The sequence below is a fragment of the Temnothorax longispinosus genome, chromosome 2, assembly GCF_030848805.1.
Source record: "Temnothorax longispinosus isolate EJ_2023e chromosome 2, Tlon_JGU_v1, whole genome shotgun sequence".
Lineage (NCBI taxonomy): Eukaryota > Metazoa > Arthropoda > Insecta > Hymenoptera > Formicidae > Temnothorax > Temnothorax longispinosus.
The window spans coordinates 16,398,010-16,415,219 of NC_092359.1; the positions used below are offsets into that span (position 1 = coordinate 16,398,010).

At 35.4% G+C, this 17,210-nt stretch overlaps 1 protein-coding gene across 3 annotated transcripts; it reads left to right on the forward strand.

Annotated features, from left to right (window-relative positions):
• Nucleotides 1–1,552: 1,552 nt before the first annotated feature.
• LOC139825344 (uncharacterized) lies at nucleotides 1,553–17,049 on the forward strand. Of its 3 annotated transcripts, XR_011735511.1 has the most exons (8): nucleotides 1,562–1,861; nucleotides 1,987–2,537; nucleotides 14,423–14,516; nucleotides 14,792–15,031; nucleotides 15,106–15,147; nucleotides 15,230–15,468; nucleotides 15,605–15,775; nucleotides 16,164–17,049. XR_011735511.1 is itself a non-coding variant. In XM_071797997.1 (6 exons), the coding sequence occupies exons 3-5, from the start codon at nucleotides 6,381–6,383 to the stop codon at nucleotides 8,904–8,906; spliced, it is 1,896 nt and encodes a 631-aa protein (XP_071654098.1). In that variant the 5' UTR covers nucleotides 1,553–1,861; nucleotides 1,987–2,537; nucleotides 5,859–6,380; the 3' UTR covers nucleotides 8,907–9,243; nucleotides 10,047–11,496. The 3 variants fall into 3 exon arrangements, 1 of the variants encoding a protein (XP_071654098.1); XR_011735512.1 differs by lacking the exons at nucleotides 1,562–1,861; nucleotides 1,987–2,537 and adding an exon at nucleotides 11,552–13,326; XM_071797997.1 differs by lacking the exons at nucleotides 14,423–14,516; nucleotides 14,792–15,031; nucleotides 15,106–15,147; ... (1 more) ...; nucleotides 15,605–15,775; nucleotides 16,164–17,049 and adding exons at nucleotides 5,859–7,961; nucleotides 8,354–8,534; nucleotides 8,773–9,243; nucleotides 10,047–11,496 and having other exon boundaries at nucleotides 1,553–1,861.
• Nucleotides 17,050–17,210: the final 161 nt, after the last annotated feature.

Genomic DNA, 17,210 nt, shown 5'->3' on the forward strand with positions numbered 1-17,210 from the left:
AAAAACCCAGCTTTTATAATATGACTTGAAAATAATTATTTTTAATTATTTTTAATTAAGCCTGGCGACTAATTCCCCCCGGGCAATTGAACTGGCAATTTATTTACATGTTTTTGAGTGATCAATTATCAATATCCGATAAAAATTAAGACTTATACTATGACTTGAAAATCCATTTTTTTTCTCACCTGCGTACTTCTAAACCCCCCCCCCCCCCAAGTACGGCCAGCCAGGTGTTCGGATTATCGAAGGAGAGTCGTTCACGCAGGTTATAATGGAAAATCGTGATTTATAAAATTACTTGGCCAAAAGTGTCGTCAGCTCTTGGACTATTCTGAAGGCAAGGCTTTGCCATAACTTTTCTGAAATTAATACAAAAACAATGCAACGGAATTAGCCACTCCAAGCCGCTCGCAACTCGAAAATATAGTGTTACACGCCGTTCTCAATATATCCGTCTCGCCAGTGCCGTACGCCTGATCGAATTTTCATGACGCGTTTTTGAGTCGCAAAATCGAATTTACTTACCGATCCAAAAGGAGTTTCACTTTGTACGCCTGTTGGTCGAATTTTCGTGACACTATTTCGTGACGTTTTTTCGTGTTGCACAATCGAACCTACCGTACCAAAGAAGTTTCATTTCGTACGCCTATTGGTCGAATTTTCGTTACACTTTTCGTGTCGCATAATCGAACTTACTACTGTGCCAGAAGAAGAACCGTCTCGCCAACGCCGTACGCCTATTGGTCAAATTTTCGTTACATTTTTCGTGTCGCACAATCGAACTTACTACCGTACCAAAGAAGTTTCATTTCGTACGCCTATTGGTCGAATTTTCGTTACTTTCCGTGTCGCACAATCAAACTTACTACCGTACCAAAGAAGTTTTATTTCGTACGCCTATTGGTCGAATTTTCGTTACACTTTTCGTGTCGCATAATCGAACTTACTACCGTGCCAGAAGAAGAACCGTCTCGCTGCTAACGCCGTACGCCTATTGGTCGAATTTTCGTTACACTTTTCGTGTCGTACAATCAAACTTACTACCGTACCAAAGAAGTTTCACTTCCGTTACACTTTTTCGTGTCGCGAATCGAACTCACTACCGTGCCTAAAGAAGTTTTACTTCAAAAAAAGCATACGACAAAGACTAGATAATTATGTATAGAATAACCACTATAAATTTCAAATTGATCGGTTCAGTGGTTGCCGAGATATTTTGGTCACCGATTTTTAACATGGTTTCGAGAAAAACGCGTTTGAAAATTGAACAATGAATAAATCGCGAAATTTTTCAACTTACATAAGAATCATCGATTCCAGGTCCATAATATAAGTCCTCCATCTTGCTTGGAATCCCCATATCATCCCCATCTCTTTTTCGAACTTTCTAGGTGTATATTCCCCCTTAATTACGTGTACATTTTGTCTTTAACTTGAGATTGTGTTTCAAGACCGACAGTACTCACGTGCAGTTTGCTAAGCTACAAAAGATTGTATGTTGCAAAAATATCATTTTAGGCATAGAATTATAGCCCGACCGATAAAGAATATTTCTATTACTTGTAAAATAGAATTTTACTACAAGTATCAAATTAAACGAAAAGGAAGAAATGTGATACATGAAAAGAATCAAGTAAAATACAGTATGAAGAAAAAAAGACAAAAAATGCATTACATAACTGCATTTATGCAACGTAATGCTTAAGCCGATAGGAAGCAACGACATATCAAGTATCAAGAAACACGGTAGTGTCTCGCGCCAAGTACACGCGGAGCGAGACCGACCGTGACTCTTTACGCGACGCGACGATTAATTACTATTATACTTATTTTATTTACTGTTTATTACTACGTTTACGTGAGTGTTTATATGTACATACAGGTTATAATAACCTATTTACTGTTTACTACGTTTACGTGAGTGTTTATACATACAGGTTAATAAACCTATTATATTATTTTTTATTTTTATATTGACGGCAGGGAGCTGATACTGAGATCAAGGAGCCTGTTCACACGAGGCGTTTCTGCCGCGCGATTGCGGCCGCGCGTTAATAACGTTTGCACGAGCCGCACGCGCGTTGTACGCGAAACGGCAGTAACACCGTATAATCGTGCCGGCGATATACTGAATTTGAATTGCTTCGTGCTCTTATCTGGATTCGTATCCCTACATCGTGTTAAGCCCCTTGCACAATGCCAGGCAACAGGCAATAGGAACAGGAAATAACCAAAAAATCGTTAATTACAACCTAAAAAATTCAAATGCTATGATTGGTTGGCAATAGGCAATAGGCACAGAATTTCCAACGTGACGGAAACTCTGTATCTATTGCCTGTGTCACTGTTTATTCTGCATTTATACATGATTTCTGATTTCTATTCCCTGTTCCTATTGCCTGTTGCCTGGCATTGTGCAAGGGGCTTTACCATTGCACCGCTGCCGGAACAGAAGGTTCTCTACGCTTGGCAGAAAGTGACGACTGACACGTTCGATCCCGACTTCCGTTGATCGCAGAAGAGCTGGACTCGAGGTACGTTTCCGATTTGCACGTATAACAGTATCGTGCGATGAATAGGCTGGATTCGGGGAGCGCGCTATTAGCGCTATCCAAGGAACACACCAAAGTCAACAAATAGTCAAAATGACTGTATTTTGATTCAAAATGGTCACGCATTTTCTGTATGACGAAAAATTGACGGTCATAATAAAGTCAAAATTATATCAAAATGTTTTACCATCATTTTACCATCATTTTGACTTTATTGTGACTTTCACATGTATATATATACCTATGTATATATATATATATATATATATATATATATATATACAAGGTGTCCGAAAAATCGCCTACTCCACTTCGGGAGGTGATTTGGGACCCAAAAACAAGCAAAAAAGTTCATACAAACATAGGTCCGGAAATGAGCCGTTTCCGAGTAATAGCCACTTTTATATTCAAAAATCGTAATTTAGAATCTGCTTAGCATCTTTCTTTCTTAATTATTTCTTAAATTAAAAATTTTGATTTTTAAATATTTTTAATTTTTTTAATTTTAATTTTTTTATTTTTTTTTTCAATTTTTCAATATTTGTAAATACGATTACATTATTTTTAAAAGAAATCAGTTGTTTTCACGGCTACTTGAAATCAGTTGTTTTCACGGCTACTTAAAATCAGTTGTTTTCACGGCTATTCAAAATCAGTTGTTTTCACGGCTACTTGAAATCAGTTGTTTTCACGCCTATTCAAAATCAGTAAGTAAATCACGGCTTTTTAATAAGTTTCAAATTATTATTTAACAACACCTTACTTTTAGGTTGTATCTAATCTTTCCGTATTCATCAATGGATCGTTTAAGTTTTAATGAATTAGCTGATATACATCTTTATGTATGGTCTTATTGCTCAAAGTAATGCTGCCGAGGCAAGAAGATTATACATCCAGTCTTTTCCAAATCGAGATGTACCGGGAATAGCGTCTTTTCGAAATGTAGACAGAAACTTGAGAGAATTTGGTAATTGTAATTTTAAAAAATTGAAAATAAAAATTTACGATTTTTGAACATAAAAGTGGCTATAACTCGGAAACGGCTCATTTTCGGACCTATGTTTGTATGAACTTTTTTGCTTGTTTTTGGGTCCCGAATCACCTCCCTCCCGAAGTGGAGTAGGCGATTTTTCGGTCACCCTGTATATATATACCTATATATATATAATATAATGTTCTGTCTGTGCATATGCTGCAATGACGAAAAGATGATTTCTCAAAATTTACATGCCATGCTTGAAAATTTTCTGGAAGTATAGTAAAAAGTTCTCATAATTATATTATTCATAAATGTGTGTCCCCTAATATATGTTACTTTAATGCTAATTTTATTTACAATTATAAATAGCCAATTCTCATTATCATATTTTAATTTATACTTATTTAGTATACGTATAAGCATATTATATATTTTTCAGTCTGTAAAAATTCTGTTTATTGAGCATCGTATTGTGGTAATTAATTTCGCAGTGGAATTGCTTTTTAAATAATACAATCGGAAAACTCTATCGCAACTCGAAATCTCTCAAATGAGATTAGCACATTTGAATTTGCCGTGTATTCATACGTTTGCTATATACGGCAGCCAATCATCTGTCGCTACGTTTTGTTACGAAAGATTAGCAGATTTGCCATCGCGTCGCTCTTGTCATCATGCGCACGCGTCACGCGATAAATACTAACCTATTTGCAACGGTATCGCTTCCCGCCCATTCTCGATTCTCGCCATCCAACGTACGTCTAAACGGCCTTTGTGAGAGCATTATATATATATATTTCATCGAAAATATCGAGATGGATACGTATTAGAAAAACCAGTAAGTAAAGCTGTGTATATACGACTTTTTATTGTATTCTATTTAACTTTTGCTCGTGTTTCTATATTCAAGTAATAATTAAGGTTAAATTCAAGTTTTGCATAAGGCTTCTTTAAAGGATGATTCATGCATTTCATGATCTAGACCAGGCATGGTCAACCTCCAGCTCCCGACTGCAAAGCCACAACTATGCCTGCTCAACTTCATCCAACAAAAAAGCCTCTTTCCTCCACTCTTCGTGGATAGAAATTAAAGGGGAAGCGTCGTGACTCCAGAGCTCGAGATTGACCATGTTTGTTATAATAGAATACCCGAGAATACCGTTATTCTTTTAATATACCTGAGTTTTTATACATATATATATATATATATATATATATATGTTTCCTACATGTAATTCCTTATTTTTTTATTGTATCTAATTGTAAGCCCTAGAAGTTTGGTATTATTTTTATGTAGACATAATTTTAATTTATCAATTAATTATTATTTTAAAGCATACTTTAATTAATTATTATATATACATAATTTCTCGCATCAGTTTATTTATTGAATTTTTACTTTGTCTACACATGAGTTTTATTTACCTAATTATAATATCATATTATAGAACATTTTGGTTTATTATTATACAATTTATTAGTATATTCGTGTGTTGACATAATTGCAACATTAGTTTAATTTATTGAATTCTTTTATATTACGTTTAAACATAATAATAATTTAATTATTAAAATTGTGTCGAGATATAATAAAATCAAAATTTTTTTATGTTTATACATGATTTTAATTCGTCAAATTATTATGTTAAGACAATTTTAATTAATTATTGAGAATTATATTATATGTTCTGTACACAATTTTTTAAAGATTATTGATATTTTTGCAAGTGTAGACTGTGTTATGGCAATTACTATACAATTTATTGCATTAATGTCTAAATACATAAACGTTGTATGAAAACAATTTTTGATCATTCTGGGTAGGTACATCCTATTTTAATATTCGTACATTATTACTACAAAATCTTAAACTTTACTTTTATTATTTAATTTATTATGTGTGGAATGCAGTTATTATATAACATCTTTTATATATCTTAGACGCTTAGAGATATTAAAAAGATATTAAAATAATGTAATATATATGTGATATGACAGACATAAATTAATTAAATAAAACCAATATAACATTTAAATTGTCAAACACGATTCTAAATTACAATGCACAAATATCTAGAGACAATACGCTTTAAAATTTCAAAATTTGATGCATTTTATGTGTGAAGGCATTAATATATTCAAATTGATGTATCAATTTTTAATCAGCTGTATAGTGAAGTCTTAATTTTAAAGAAGCTTAACTATAATAAGTGGCAAATGCACATTGAAAAATTTTTACAGACTTTTAATAACTGAAGTTTTGAAGTTATTATCATGTGAAAGCATCTTCTCTGTATACTTATTTTTCTTTGTATTTTATATAGAATCGTAAAAGAAAAATCAGCCGTAAAGCTGACACGAGGGCAGCAAATCGTCTGCGTGTTGTGAATCTGCAGCAGCGTATTAGGAGTGTCGTACATTCCTCCTCGCCTCTCTCGAGTAGCAGTACTGTTGAGAGCGAAAATGAACAGGACGGAGAATTTGGCTGTGATAGGTATAATGATGAGCTGGAAAATATAATAAATCAGCCGGAGAGTGACAAAGAATCTAGCATTACCGAGACACAGGAGAGCAGCTCTTGTGGCAGTGACGCTGAGCATGTATCAAATTTTTCCGAGCCTATTGATGCTCTTGAAGTAGTTGACATTGAAGATCTGTGTGCTTTACGCGATGATAATGAAGAGAGGAATGCTTATATTCTTTGCGAATTGAAGAAATGGGAAATAAGAGGAGTCTCCTGCAAAAAAATTGATGCACTTCTCCGAGTATTGCAAATTGTTTTCCCTACTCTACCAAGGACCTACCGAACTTTACTGAAAACTCCTAGGAGTACAAATCTTGTGAATATGGGAAACGGCAAATTCTGGTATAAAGGAATTGGTTGCAGTGTTGTACCTCGGCTGTCAGAAAAATACTTATCTAATAGAGAGAGTATCCAGTTTGATATTAACATTGACGGTCTGGAATCATATCCTAGTTCCCGTGATGCATTCTGGCCAATCTTGGGTTGCCTCGTGGATGAGAAGGAGCCATTCATAATAGCAGTTTACCATGGGGAGGGTAAACCTCCACTAGAACCTTTCCTGCCGCAATTTGTTGACGAACTTTCCAATTTAATGATAAATGGAATTATGTTTCAAGGCACTACGTACCGTGTTCAAGTACGAAATTTTGTTTTGGATGCTCCCGCAAGAGCATTTATAAAATGCATTAAAGGGCACACATCAAGAAAAGCTTGTGAAAAGTGCCATATCACTGGAGTCCGCTATAAAAACAGGGAAGTTTTTTTAGACCATGATGCATGTCTTCGTAACGATGAAGAATTTAGATCCAAAGTAGACGCTGACCATCATATTCCTGACATCACGTCTCCGTTAGAAGAAATTGGGATCGGTATGGTGTCTCAGTTTAGATTGGACGAAATGCATCTTTTGTATAGCAGAGTTTTTCAGCGGTGGCTGGAGTTTGTTTTGGGAAAACGAGGGCCAAATCGAGAAAAAATTTCACCGCGCGATAGAGCTGCTGTTTCCGCGGCAATTAATGAAATTAAACCTCATATTCCGGTCGAATTCTGCAGAAGACCTCGTAACTTATCTTATTTCGGAAAATATAAGGCATCAGAGTTTAGGAGAATTCTTTTATATGATGGAATAAAAATTTTCAGCTCGTTGGGTCGAAATTTATACACAAACTACTTATTTCTACAATGCGGAGTGTATATTCTCTCGAGCCCACTTTTACTTGAAAAGGACAGTATGATTGAAACAGCAGACGTTCTTCTCCGTGCATTTATTCGTCATGCTGCGGACATTTTTGGAAATGAATTTGTTACTTATTATATTCATGTACTCTGCCATTTACCTACAGAATGTCACACTTACCAGGCTCTTAGTAATTTTAGTGCATTTAAGTATGAAAATTATTTGGGTGTCATCAAACGTTGCCTAAGAGCAACATACATGCCTCTTCAGCAACTTTACAACAGAAACTTTGAAAGAGGAGGCCGACTTATGCAAAAAGATATGATTGACGAAGAGCGAATCGAATTAAGTAAAAAACACTACGAGGGAGATGATGAAGTAGAGGTTTATTCTAAATTGACCATGCACGGAATGACACTTTCCACATCAGAAGCAGATTGTTGCTTTCAGTCAAAAAATGGCGAAGTAGTCGTCCTCTCAAAAATTACTTGTCCCTTTCGTGGCACACGAATTTCTTTACATGGACACAGATTTAAGAACATTTGTGATTTCTTTACATTTCCTATCAATTCCACAGACATAGGCATCTGTAAGGTATCGCAACTTGAGGAAACAGAAAAAATCTGGCCTATTATCAAGTTCTTCAGAAATGCATTCTCATTCCTGATGCCAATGATAGTTATCTGTGTATTCCGCTCGTTCATACTGGGTCACAATAAAGTAAGGGTGAGACATTTCGCTAAACTACAGTAAAATTTTATCTGTAAGAACCCTTTACCTTTCCTCTTACTTAATGCGACGTGAAGATAGGATGCCTTTCTTAAACATGGGCGATGTAAACTGGCGTCATGTGTAAAACATGGGCGTCAATGTTTTACACTTTCGCTTTAGAACTTTTTAGATGAAACAATTTATAAACTTTTATTTTTTAATTTTTTCTTTTGAGCTTGACATATATGCCACTCTGAATGTGCTCTTGTCAGTTGCATTATATATATATATAATGCAACGGTTTTACTAGTAAAAATAAATTTTTATTGCTCGTGGAATTTATCAAGACGAATATATATAAGTAGGTATTTCCTATTTATTTTATTTGCTTCTTTGTCTCATAACAGTTCTCGGTTGTTGTTTGGCCGGATGGTGGTACATGCGTGGTGGCAACTAAATGGCTAAATGAATCTAAAGAGACTGTCGTGTATCCTTCTAAAACAAAATGCTTTACGAGACTGGTAATGTCTCTTGTGGATGTGAAAGAAGACTGGGAAGAATGTAACGTTGACTTTTTGCACAGTTACAGTAAGTAGCCTAAAGTCTGTATCAGAGTATGGTTTAAGATTGAAATTAGATTGAAATTTGACGAATCATAATGAAAAAAACTCAATACGAAAGAATCCCAAGTTTAATAAACTTTACTCTGTTTGGTAAAATTTTAATTCACTCTCAATCCTAATTCATAATCTGATACGAGCTTAACTGTAATGTATTGGATTCTCTTATAGATACTGAATTATACTGTTTCTTTTCATGCTTCTAGAAACGTTTAACCTTGCAAGTAAAGCTGCTAAATTGGCCGCCGAAGATAAACCCATTGACTCCAACATAAAGACTGATTACGAGAAGCCGCGGAAGCGTCCAACCTCCAGTCAAATTTCAGAATCAGAGTTCTGATGATGTTGGTCAGAGTTCTGATGATGACGATCGGGAATCGGAAAATATGCGTAAAAAATGTAAACTGCAGGTTGCAAGAGAACCCCGTCGAGAAATGCAACGTACAAAAAGCGAGGAACGTGAAAAGTGCCAGGATGTCTCTCAAGTAAATAGTGTACCAGCTCCTGCAGTAAATATCAGAGAGCAGCTCGCTGCATTGAAAGCCCAAGTTTCTCATCCAATAAAAGCATCGAAGGGCAACGGAAGTAATTCGAATACAAAAAAAAGGTCTTGACCGCAAAGAAACTTATCAAAGCAGTAAATAAAAAAGTGTCTCTTGAAAAATCACAATCGGAAGGTAATAAATTAAGGGATTAGTCTACTCTAGATCGGGCAGAAACAGGCAAATTTTCAGGAATTAATTTCAGACAAAATATCGGTGATACATGAATAATTTTTTTTCATTATTTTTATTAGAGTTTCAAGAACATGTACAAATTTTTTGGTGTAAAAAAATTTCAAAATGGCGATGAGGCAATTTCGCGCGCAATTATGCTTTTCAGACGGTGTACATGGTTTCTAAAATGTGGGTGGTCTGAAAAAAAAAAATATGGTCATTAACTATATTGTATTGTCTTCGGAATGACGGAGCTTTTTTCTCTCCTCGTTTTTGGCGTCAAGAAAAAAATTCCTGAATTTTTCAAAAATGCAGTGAAAAATTCAAGAATTTTTTTCTTGACGCCAAAAACGAGGAAAGAAAAAAAGCTCCGTCATTCCGAAGACAATACAATATAGTTAATGACCATATTTTTTTTTTTCAGACTACCCAAATTTCAGAAACCATGTACACCGTCTGAAAAGCATAATTGCGCGCGAAGAAGTGCCTCATCGCCATTTTGAAATTTTTTTACACCAAAAAATTTGTACATGTTCTTGAAACCCTAATAAAGATAATGAAAAAAAAAATCATTCATGTATCACCAATATTTTGTCTGAAATTAATTCCTGAAAATTCGCCTGTTTCTGCCCGATCTAGAGTAGACTAACCCCTTAAATCTTTGACTGACATGACTCATAACTGTGAATATGCCCCCTCATTTTTATCATATTATATTTATATGAGTAATGTTAATGCCTTATAATTGGCTTATATTGCTACAGATATTCTTCGCAATCGTGGAAAGAGCCCTGCAAATACAGAAAACGCAAATGCTACTGATTTTTCCGGTTGGCATCAATAAGATCCCCGAAGAAATCACCCGAACAAAAAAATCCCCCCAAAAAGATCCCACCAAAAAGATCCCCGAATCAACAACATCCCATGCATATATATCCCAGATGCAAACAATCCCCAAATTGACAACATCCCACGTATATATATCCCGGATGCCAAAGAATCGTAGAACACATTTCTTGAAGAAATAATCAGGCACACGTGTATCGTTGTATTGTGCTATTTAATAAATATAATACATATAATACATACATATACCAAACAAATGTAAATAATCAGGTACATTGCACCGGCAGAAAATTGTTATGATCAGCAATAATTTAATAAATATAATACATTATTCCAAACAAATATACATTATGATCAGGAACATTACACCAAACAATTAATGATCCTCAATCCTAATAAGCTAAGGGTCAAAGCACATAACATGGCGTAGCGATATACGACGGTCGTAATCCCCGACCTGACAGATCAGGATACGCAAAAGCTTGTGCGTTACTTACGTCCACGACTACGACTGTCATATGTGCTTTGGCCCTAAGTTATGGGCAACGCCACGCAAGTAATCAACAACGTCACCTTGACCATAGGTGCCCACAACATTAAGCAGCCGCCTATTACGATCTTGACATTTTCTGTTTTTCATATGTCGAGCGTCACCTCGAAGTATCTGTTCGAGCTTTAAATCGTTAAGAGCCTGCTCATCACGCATTAAATCGATGAATCTTCATGGAGTAACGTGAGCCGCTTGAGCACGAGTGTTAAAGGCGTTATGCCAACCTTCAACGACGTTGTTGGTACGATCTCCACCTTGAACAGTTGTATCGTAATGATTCCATAAGGCAATGGGAAATAAAGCAGCACTTCGTACTTTACGTCGATTCATAGTACCGATCCAAGTTGCTTCGATGTAGGAAAGCAACATTTCCCATTCGCCAGCGTGCTCGGAGTAAAATGGTGACGCAATTAATGCCTCGTATGCAGCTTCCACGTCAGCCGGAGGTACGAATGCAAGTGCACCTAGCATCCTGAGATTCAACGCGTAGTCGCCACTACGAGCGTATGCTGATTGCAATCCAAATTGTTGAATGTGCTTCCAAATGCACTGTAACATATGGAAAAAACACCCTTTAACAGTGACGCCATTAAACACTTTGGTAATTGCTTTGATAAATGCGCGTTCGAAGTCAATCATCACTGTCATCGGTTGTAAACATGGCTCCTTTGACTGCAACTCTTTCAGCATTTTCGTGTAGACTTTCTCGCTTTTACCGGTTGTCAGCACAAACACAAGCGGCACCGCCTCACCTCCAACAGCCCCATGTATGGTGTACATTTGATAAAATATGTTGGGAACGGCGCGAAATGTACCATCAACATACCACACATCACACGAGCGTAATACATTCAGATTCCGTTCTGTTGTGAAAATCAATATTCTTTCAATTTTTTTTGCCTTAATGCTACAGTCACTTTTCAAAAATGGCTCGTTCTTCCACGTGTTGCGATAACCATCGGACACTACAAAATCAGCAATAGTGGTGGGATTTGGTGATACATTTTGCTCAACCTGACAAATGCGGCGAACCGTACAGCTGAGATCTCTTCTGCTTGGAAGCTGCTCACTAGCTGCCACAGACACTCCAGTAGTGGCTGCAGCAACAATGACTCCTGTCGGCTCTCGAGTTTATTTTGCTGTCTGTCTTAGTTTGGCCATTACCTTCATCACCTCCACCTTGGCGGGATCCGGCGCGTGAGAGTGATCAAATTCCTCTGTTACTCTACCTATAAACTCATTTATATCATCAATAATAAAGTCGAGCACTCACTGTCGCGCACAGCAATAGTAACATACCTCTTTTATTTTTAGTGGATGTATAGCAGCGTCCACGGCATTTGCCGGTTTTATGTAATACACATCGCCAGATAAATTTTCCAGCACCCTCACGATGAAATACATATATGTATCCGCGATGAATAAGATTTTCCCCGCCTTTCTGGTTTGTCACAAAATGCAGCGTCATTCTCAACAGACAACCTCGCAAATTTAAGGCACTTGATGAAATATGCGACAAACAGTCACCGGGAGAGTTTCAACGTTCACCGCGACACACGATAGTCAATAGCGCACACAAGACACACAATATTATTGTAGCACTAGCAACGCTGACTGAGGCCACCTGACGGATTTCGAACACCTGCTTTTGAGCTGGAAGGCTAATGAACAGGATGTTTTTGGCGGAGAGAAGATTTTATTCGGGATCTTATGGGTGGGATTTTTTTGTTGTTGGGATTATTTTAATCGGGGATCATATTTTTCGGATTTTTTTGTTGGGATCATTTTCGCCGGGGGGAATTCACCGTTCACCGATTTTTCCAATACACTACTGTTTGAAGTTGAAAGAGAAAGAGAGAGAGAGAGATTGTGTTATTCTTTTTTGCGGCCATCTGTGGCGGTTGTAATACAATAGGTTGCCGCGCATTCTACGTAGTTCTCGGAAAAAGCGCGCGAGCGGCGCCGACAACGTTGCGTCCCAGGCGGCGAGGCACACGTGTGCCGCGCATGCTCGAGCATGTTGGGAGGGGCGCGCAGCCCGGCCGAACGAGCATTCGTTTCGCAGAGCTCGCGCGTAAAACATCGTGCGTTGCATACGGTCGAATCAAATATATATTGCGTCATCCTTTAAGAATCGAGTCGTTAAGTTGTGATCTGCCGTTACTTGTGTCGTAGTAAATTAATTACTTCGAATATCTTAATCAACGAAAGATACGTTAAACTACGATCGTCACCGAGAGGAATCCAGGAATATTCATCCCGGCGAGCCATGCCGGCACGTGGAACGAAGGAAGGCAGCCATTTGCTACAACGTTCGAGAGAGCCCTTTCGACGACTGAAGGAAGGAAGCCATTTTCTGGAACGATCGAGGAATCCTGCTCAGGCTGAATACGAGCAGCTACTTATACATCGAGAGGAAATTTATCTCTTGCGCGGTCTGTAAGACTAGCTCTAAGTTTTCATCTGGTTTTTCTCACAAGGTAACCAATTATCTCATAATTCTGAGGAGGGACGTTAGAATTTCATCTAACGTTACAATGAGGATCCTGATCAAAGGATCCTAAGCTCATCTGAGGGTTATCCTTGCTAGTTAGAGGAGATATAATAAGTTTCGCGTGTTGAGAGGAAAACATCCTCTCTTATTTCAGGTTTGTGCACAATTAATTTCGAGTCAATTTTATAACACTGAGCTCAGTATAAAAAGTCCATTCATTAATTAATTCTTTAGTTTCAAATCATTTTTATTTCAATGCAAAACTTTACTTCTTTCTTTTGAGCGATCAATTCGATATAATCAATTCTATAATCTCGTTTATCGTTTATTGCGTTACTTTGCGAACATTCTTTACATTCACTTTGAATAAGTATTCAATGAAACTGCGTTCCGTGCGAAACATATAAATCGTCTCTTGCGTTATTATCAAACTACATATTATTCATTTCCGTGCGTTTCTATAAGAATTATTTCTCATTGATTTGATAATTGTTCTACTAAGTATTTTGCGAACTCTGAATGATCAAATATTCCGTTTATGCTAATGTGAATTAACGTGTCAATCACCAAAAAACTGAAGGCCTATACATATTAGAATATGAGAAATTCTGATGGTTTATTCTTTTGGATTTAATACATGATTTTGCTGAAGATGAGTTATTTGTTTTAGAACAAATTGTTTATATCTGGTAAATTGAAAAAGGCCAATAAAAAGTAATTATTATTAAGAATTCAAAGATTGATACATTAATTCAGTAACTATTTCAACGATGTTCGAACTGAAATTTATATTCTTATTGATTTGATTTACGCGTTGAACAGTCCTTTCTTGATATTAAGTGATCTTCTTTATTTTAAATAAGTCAATAGAAACTCTGAGATTACATACTATAGATATTTCCTTTATGATTAACCTGATTACCTAACAAAGAAATGAATCAGTGAATTCAACTTTTATTTTGTCATCAATACAAGGAAAGGACTGTACTATAATAACTATTGATTTGTTTCTTTTATTTGTTTTATACATTTATTGTATTTCTATTGTATTTTATATAATCTCTGTAATAATTTGTTCACGAATACTGGGAAGGTTTTCGGGCAGTTTCCCTTCTCCTATGCAACAAATGTTGGTATTCTTGTCTAGTTCTGCCCATTCGAGTCATTTCAAAGTACTTAAATTTATTAAATGCAATCTCTCTCTCAATAAACGGATTCTTATGATTTGTTCCTTCCTCATCTAATTCTAGAGTTCAGGCTTGTGCGCGAGCTTGTGCAAACAACTACAATATGCAGATCTTCATGCCTCCAAAAACTTGTGTCAATCTCCATTGAATACTGACGGTGAGTTTTTCCTTTTTTTCACGAGAGTAGTATTTCTGTGATGCTTCCTGGATTACTTTTTCCCCATGCTGGGTGAACATTTCCTTTTCATTCGCTGTTACGAACACTTGCAGAGCTGGTCATTTACACTATTTAATACACTTTGCTTATTTCTATTCTTCATCCGTAATGTGTAATGAGTTTAAAGAGAAAATGTGATAGTATTTCAGCCAGCTTTGGAATTCTTGCGAGTTAGACAATACAATCTATAATTACACTTTCTCAATTTTTTTTAGATATGACTTTTCATTCAGAGATGCTGCCCGCAACACAAACGTCAACAGAGTCTAAAAGTCTTTCCTCTTCACTGCATGAGCTGGGAGGTGAAAGGGACCGAAGTGAAGTTTTCCAAAGCAATAATGAACTTAGTGATAGCAATGATATGCAGAACTTGACGGAACACAGGTCTGCATAGCAAGACCTTGCTAATAGGGATAACTCAGTAAAGAGAAATACCGTAAAATCGTTCTTGAGAGGTGAGAATAATGTTTTATTTTGTTTTCTAATTATTTAATTTGTTTTTAACTATGCACGATATATTTTTGATAAGGCTCTGGCGACTTCTCCCGCAAGAAGGGAAAAGGAAATGACAGTAAGTACTTTTTTTCATTTCCATGTCAATTTAAGATGAGAATGAAATTGATTGAATAAACTGCATTTCCTATTATTTCCAGGAAGCACAGATATCATGTGGATGTGGGACGTTCTTGACAATATTGTCAAAATTCAAGAAGAAGAACGCATCAAGCTCGACAACTTGGAACATAAGTTAGACCGTATCATAAAAAAACTTTTTCCAGAAGAAATAAAATTGAAGCGACCACACGGAATCCCAGCATTTCCTCTACGTACAGAAGAGGAGTGGGAAAAACTGAAAGAAATTCTCGCAGATGACGATGCATTTACATACGTGGTAAATATATCTTAGCAGTCTGCTTGATTTTTAGTTCCCCAAAATTATGTTTTTCCGTTTGCGCCCTGTTACTGTATCAATAAGATTAAAATAATATTTATAATGTTATTTCATTTATGAAATTACAATTGTACAGGTAGATGTCTTTTTGCGGCAAAAATGAAAAACAAAGATTCAGAAGTTGCTGCTCTGCAGTCTGTACTCCCGAAAGTGATCACGAATTCCTTTTCCAGATCTATTAGTTGGGGAGGTACTCGGAAAACCAAAATAGCTTTCAACAAGAGTAAAACGTATGAGACTATACAAGGTAAATAATTTACTTGTTGAAAATGTGTTGACTAAATTATTTGTAACTGTTTATTCTACATTAACTAATTATTCTTTATAATCTTTTAAATTAATTATTAAAATGGATTCTGTAATTTAATTTTTCTTTAAATCAATTAAAAATTGTTATTTTTTTCTGCATCAATTTGGATTAATTTCTTTATGATAAATATTATAAAAATTAAGTAGAGGATGGTCACCACTTTTCTATATTGTTAATACAAGTGAAAAGCTGTGTGTTTTTAATAATAAAATAAAACAGATATTTTAATATCTGCAGCTGTGGTGTACCTCCTTGAATAACACTTTATCGTTGTATTTCAAAAGCGACAAGTTTGTTGAATAGTGATATATATGTTTCCTTACAGCTGCTATTCTGCAGAAATTTGGTAAAACAGTCGACTTAAAGAAGCCTGAAGATTACGTGAAACGTTGGTTTAGCACCAGTGCTCAGCGTGTGGTATAAATGCAAACAATTTTTTTTATTTTTGAACGTTATATACTATATAAAAATAAGATTAGTGCCTTTTTTAGTTTGTCCTCTGTACATTTGGTGAAGAAAATGCTGACTTTTTTTACTTTTACCTTAATAATGGTTTACATTAATAGTCTATGTGCAATAAAGACGTATCGCTTTTTTTTGTATTAACTGTTTACCTTTCAAAATCATTCTTTTACGCTTCTTGTTATTTGAGACATAGACGACTTTTTTCTTCGTATATAATATATAATTTCAGTTTCAATTTTCCAGTCTTTAATACTAGTTTTTAATATTCTTTTATAACAATATGATGCAAAAAACAATGTGCAAAAAAGAAAAAATAAGTATGTATGTAGTTTTGTAAGTATATATTAATATATACTGCGCGCATGTGATATACAAATATACATATATATATGTTATATAATGCATGTATATTTAACATATGTATTTAATAAATTTGTTTCATATGTATTTCACTGAATGAATATATGTGATCTGCTTTTAATATCCTCTTCTAATACCATAGTAAAGAAAAATTTACTATACTGAATCCCTATGCATACTACTACTATACAGTAAGACGTTTTCTTGACGTCAATAAACAGTCAAATTTTGTAACCAAAAATCATCATATTGACTTTTTCTGCCGTGATGTAACTATGATGTCAAAATGATGTCATTTTGACTGCGATGTGTTCCTTGGGAGGTGTTGCCATTTATCGATATCCATATTGATACGATTTGATCCATTAATGGCTTTTATTTTTTCATCAAACTTTTAATAAAAAAAAAGACATTCTAATTATTAACAAATAATTGGTATGTAATGTAATTAGCATATTTAATCTGTAAACCTCGATTTATTTTCGAAACATTATAATTTGAGTATAAAATGTATGAAATTTTAACATCTATCAAATTATTAATATGC

Bases quoted from the DNA above. Each gene is read 5' to 3' on its own strand.
- LOC139825344 (XM_071797997.1), top strand. From the start codon at position 6,381: ATGGGAAACGGCAAATTCTGGTATAAAGGAATTGGTTGCAGTGTTGTA. The intron at 7,962-8,353 runs GTGAGACATTTC...GTCTCATAACAG, and splicing joins TGGGTCACAATAAAGTAAGG to TTCTCGGTTGTTGTTTGGCC. The intron at 8,535-8,772 runs GTAAGTAGCCTA...TCATGCTTCTAG, and splicing joins TGACTTTTTGCACAGTTACA to AAACGTTTAACCTTGCAAGT.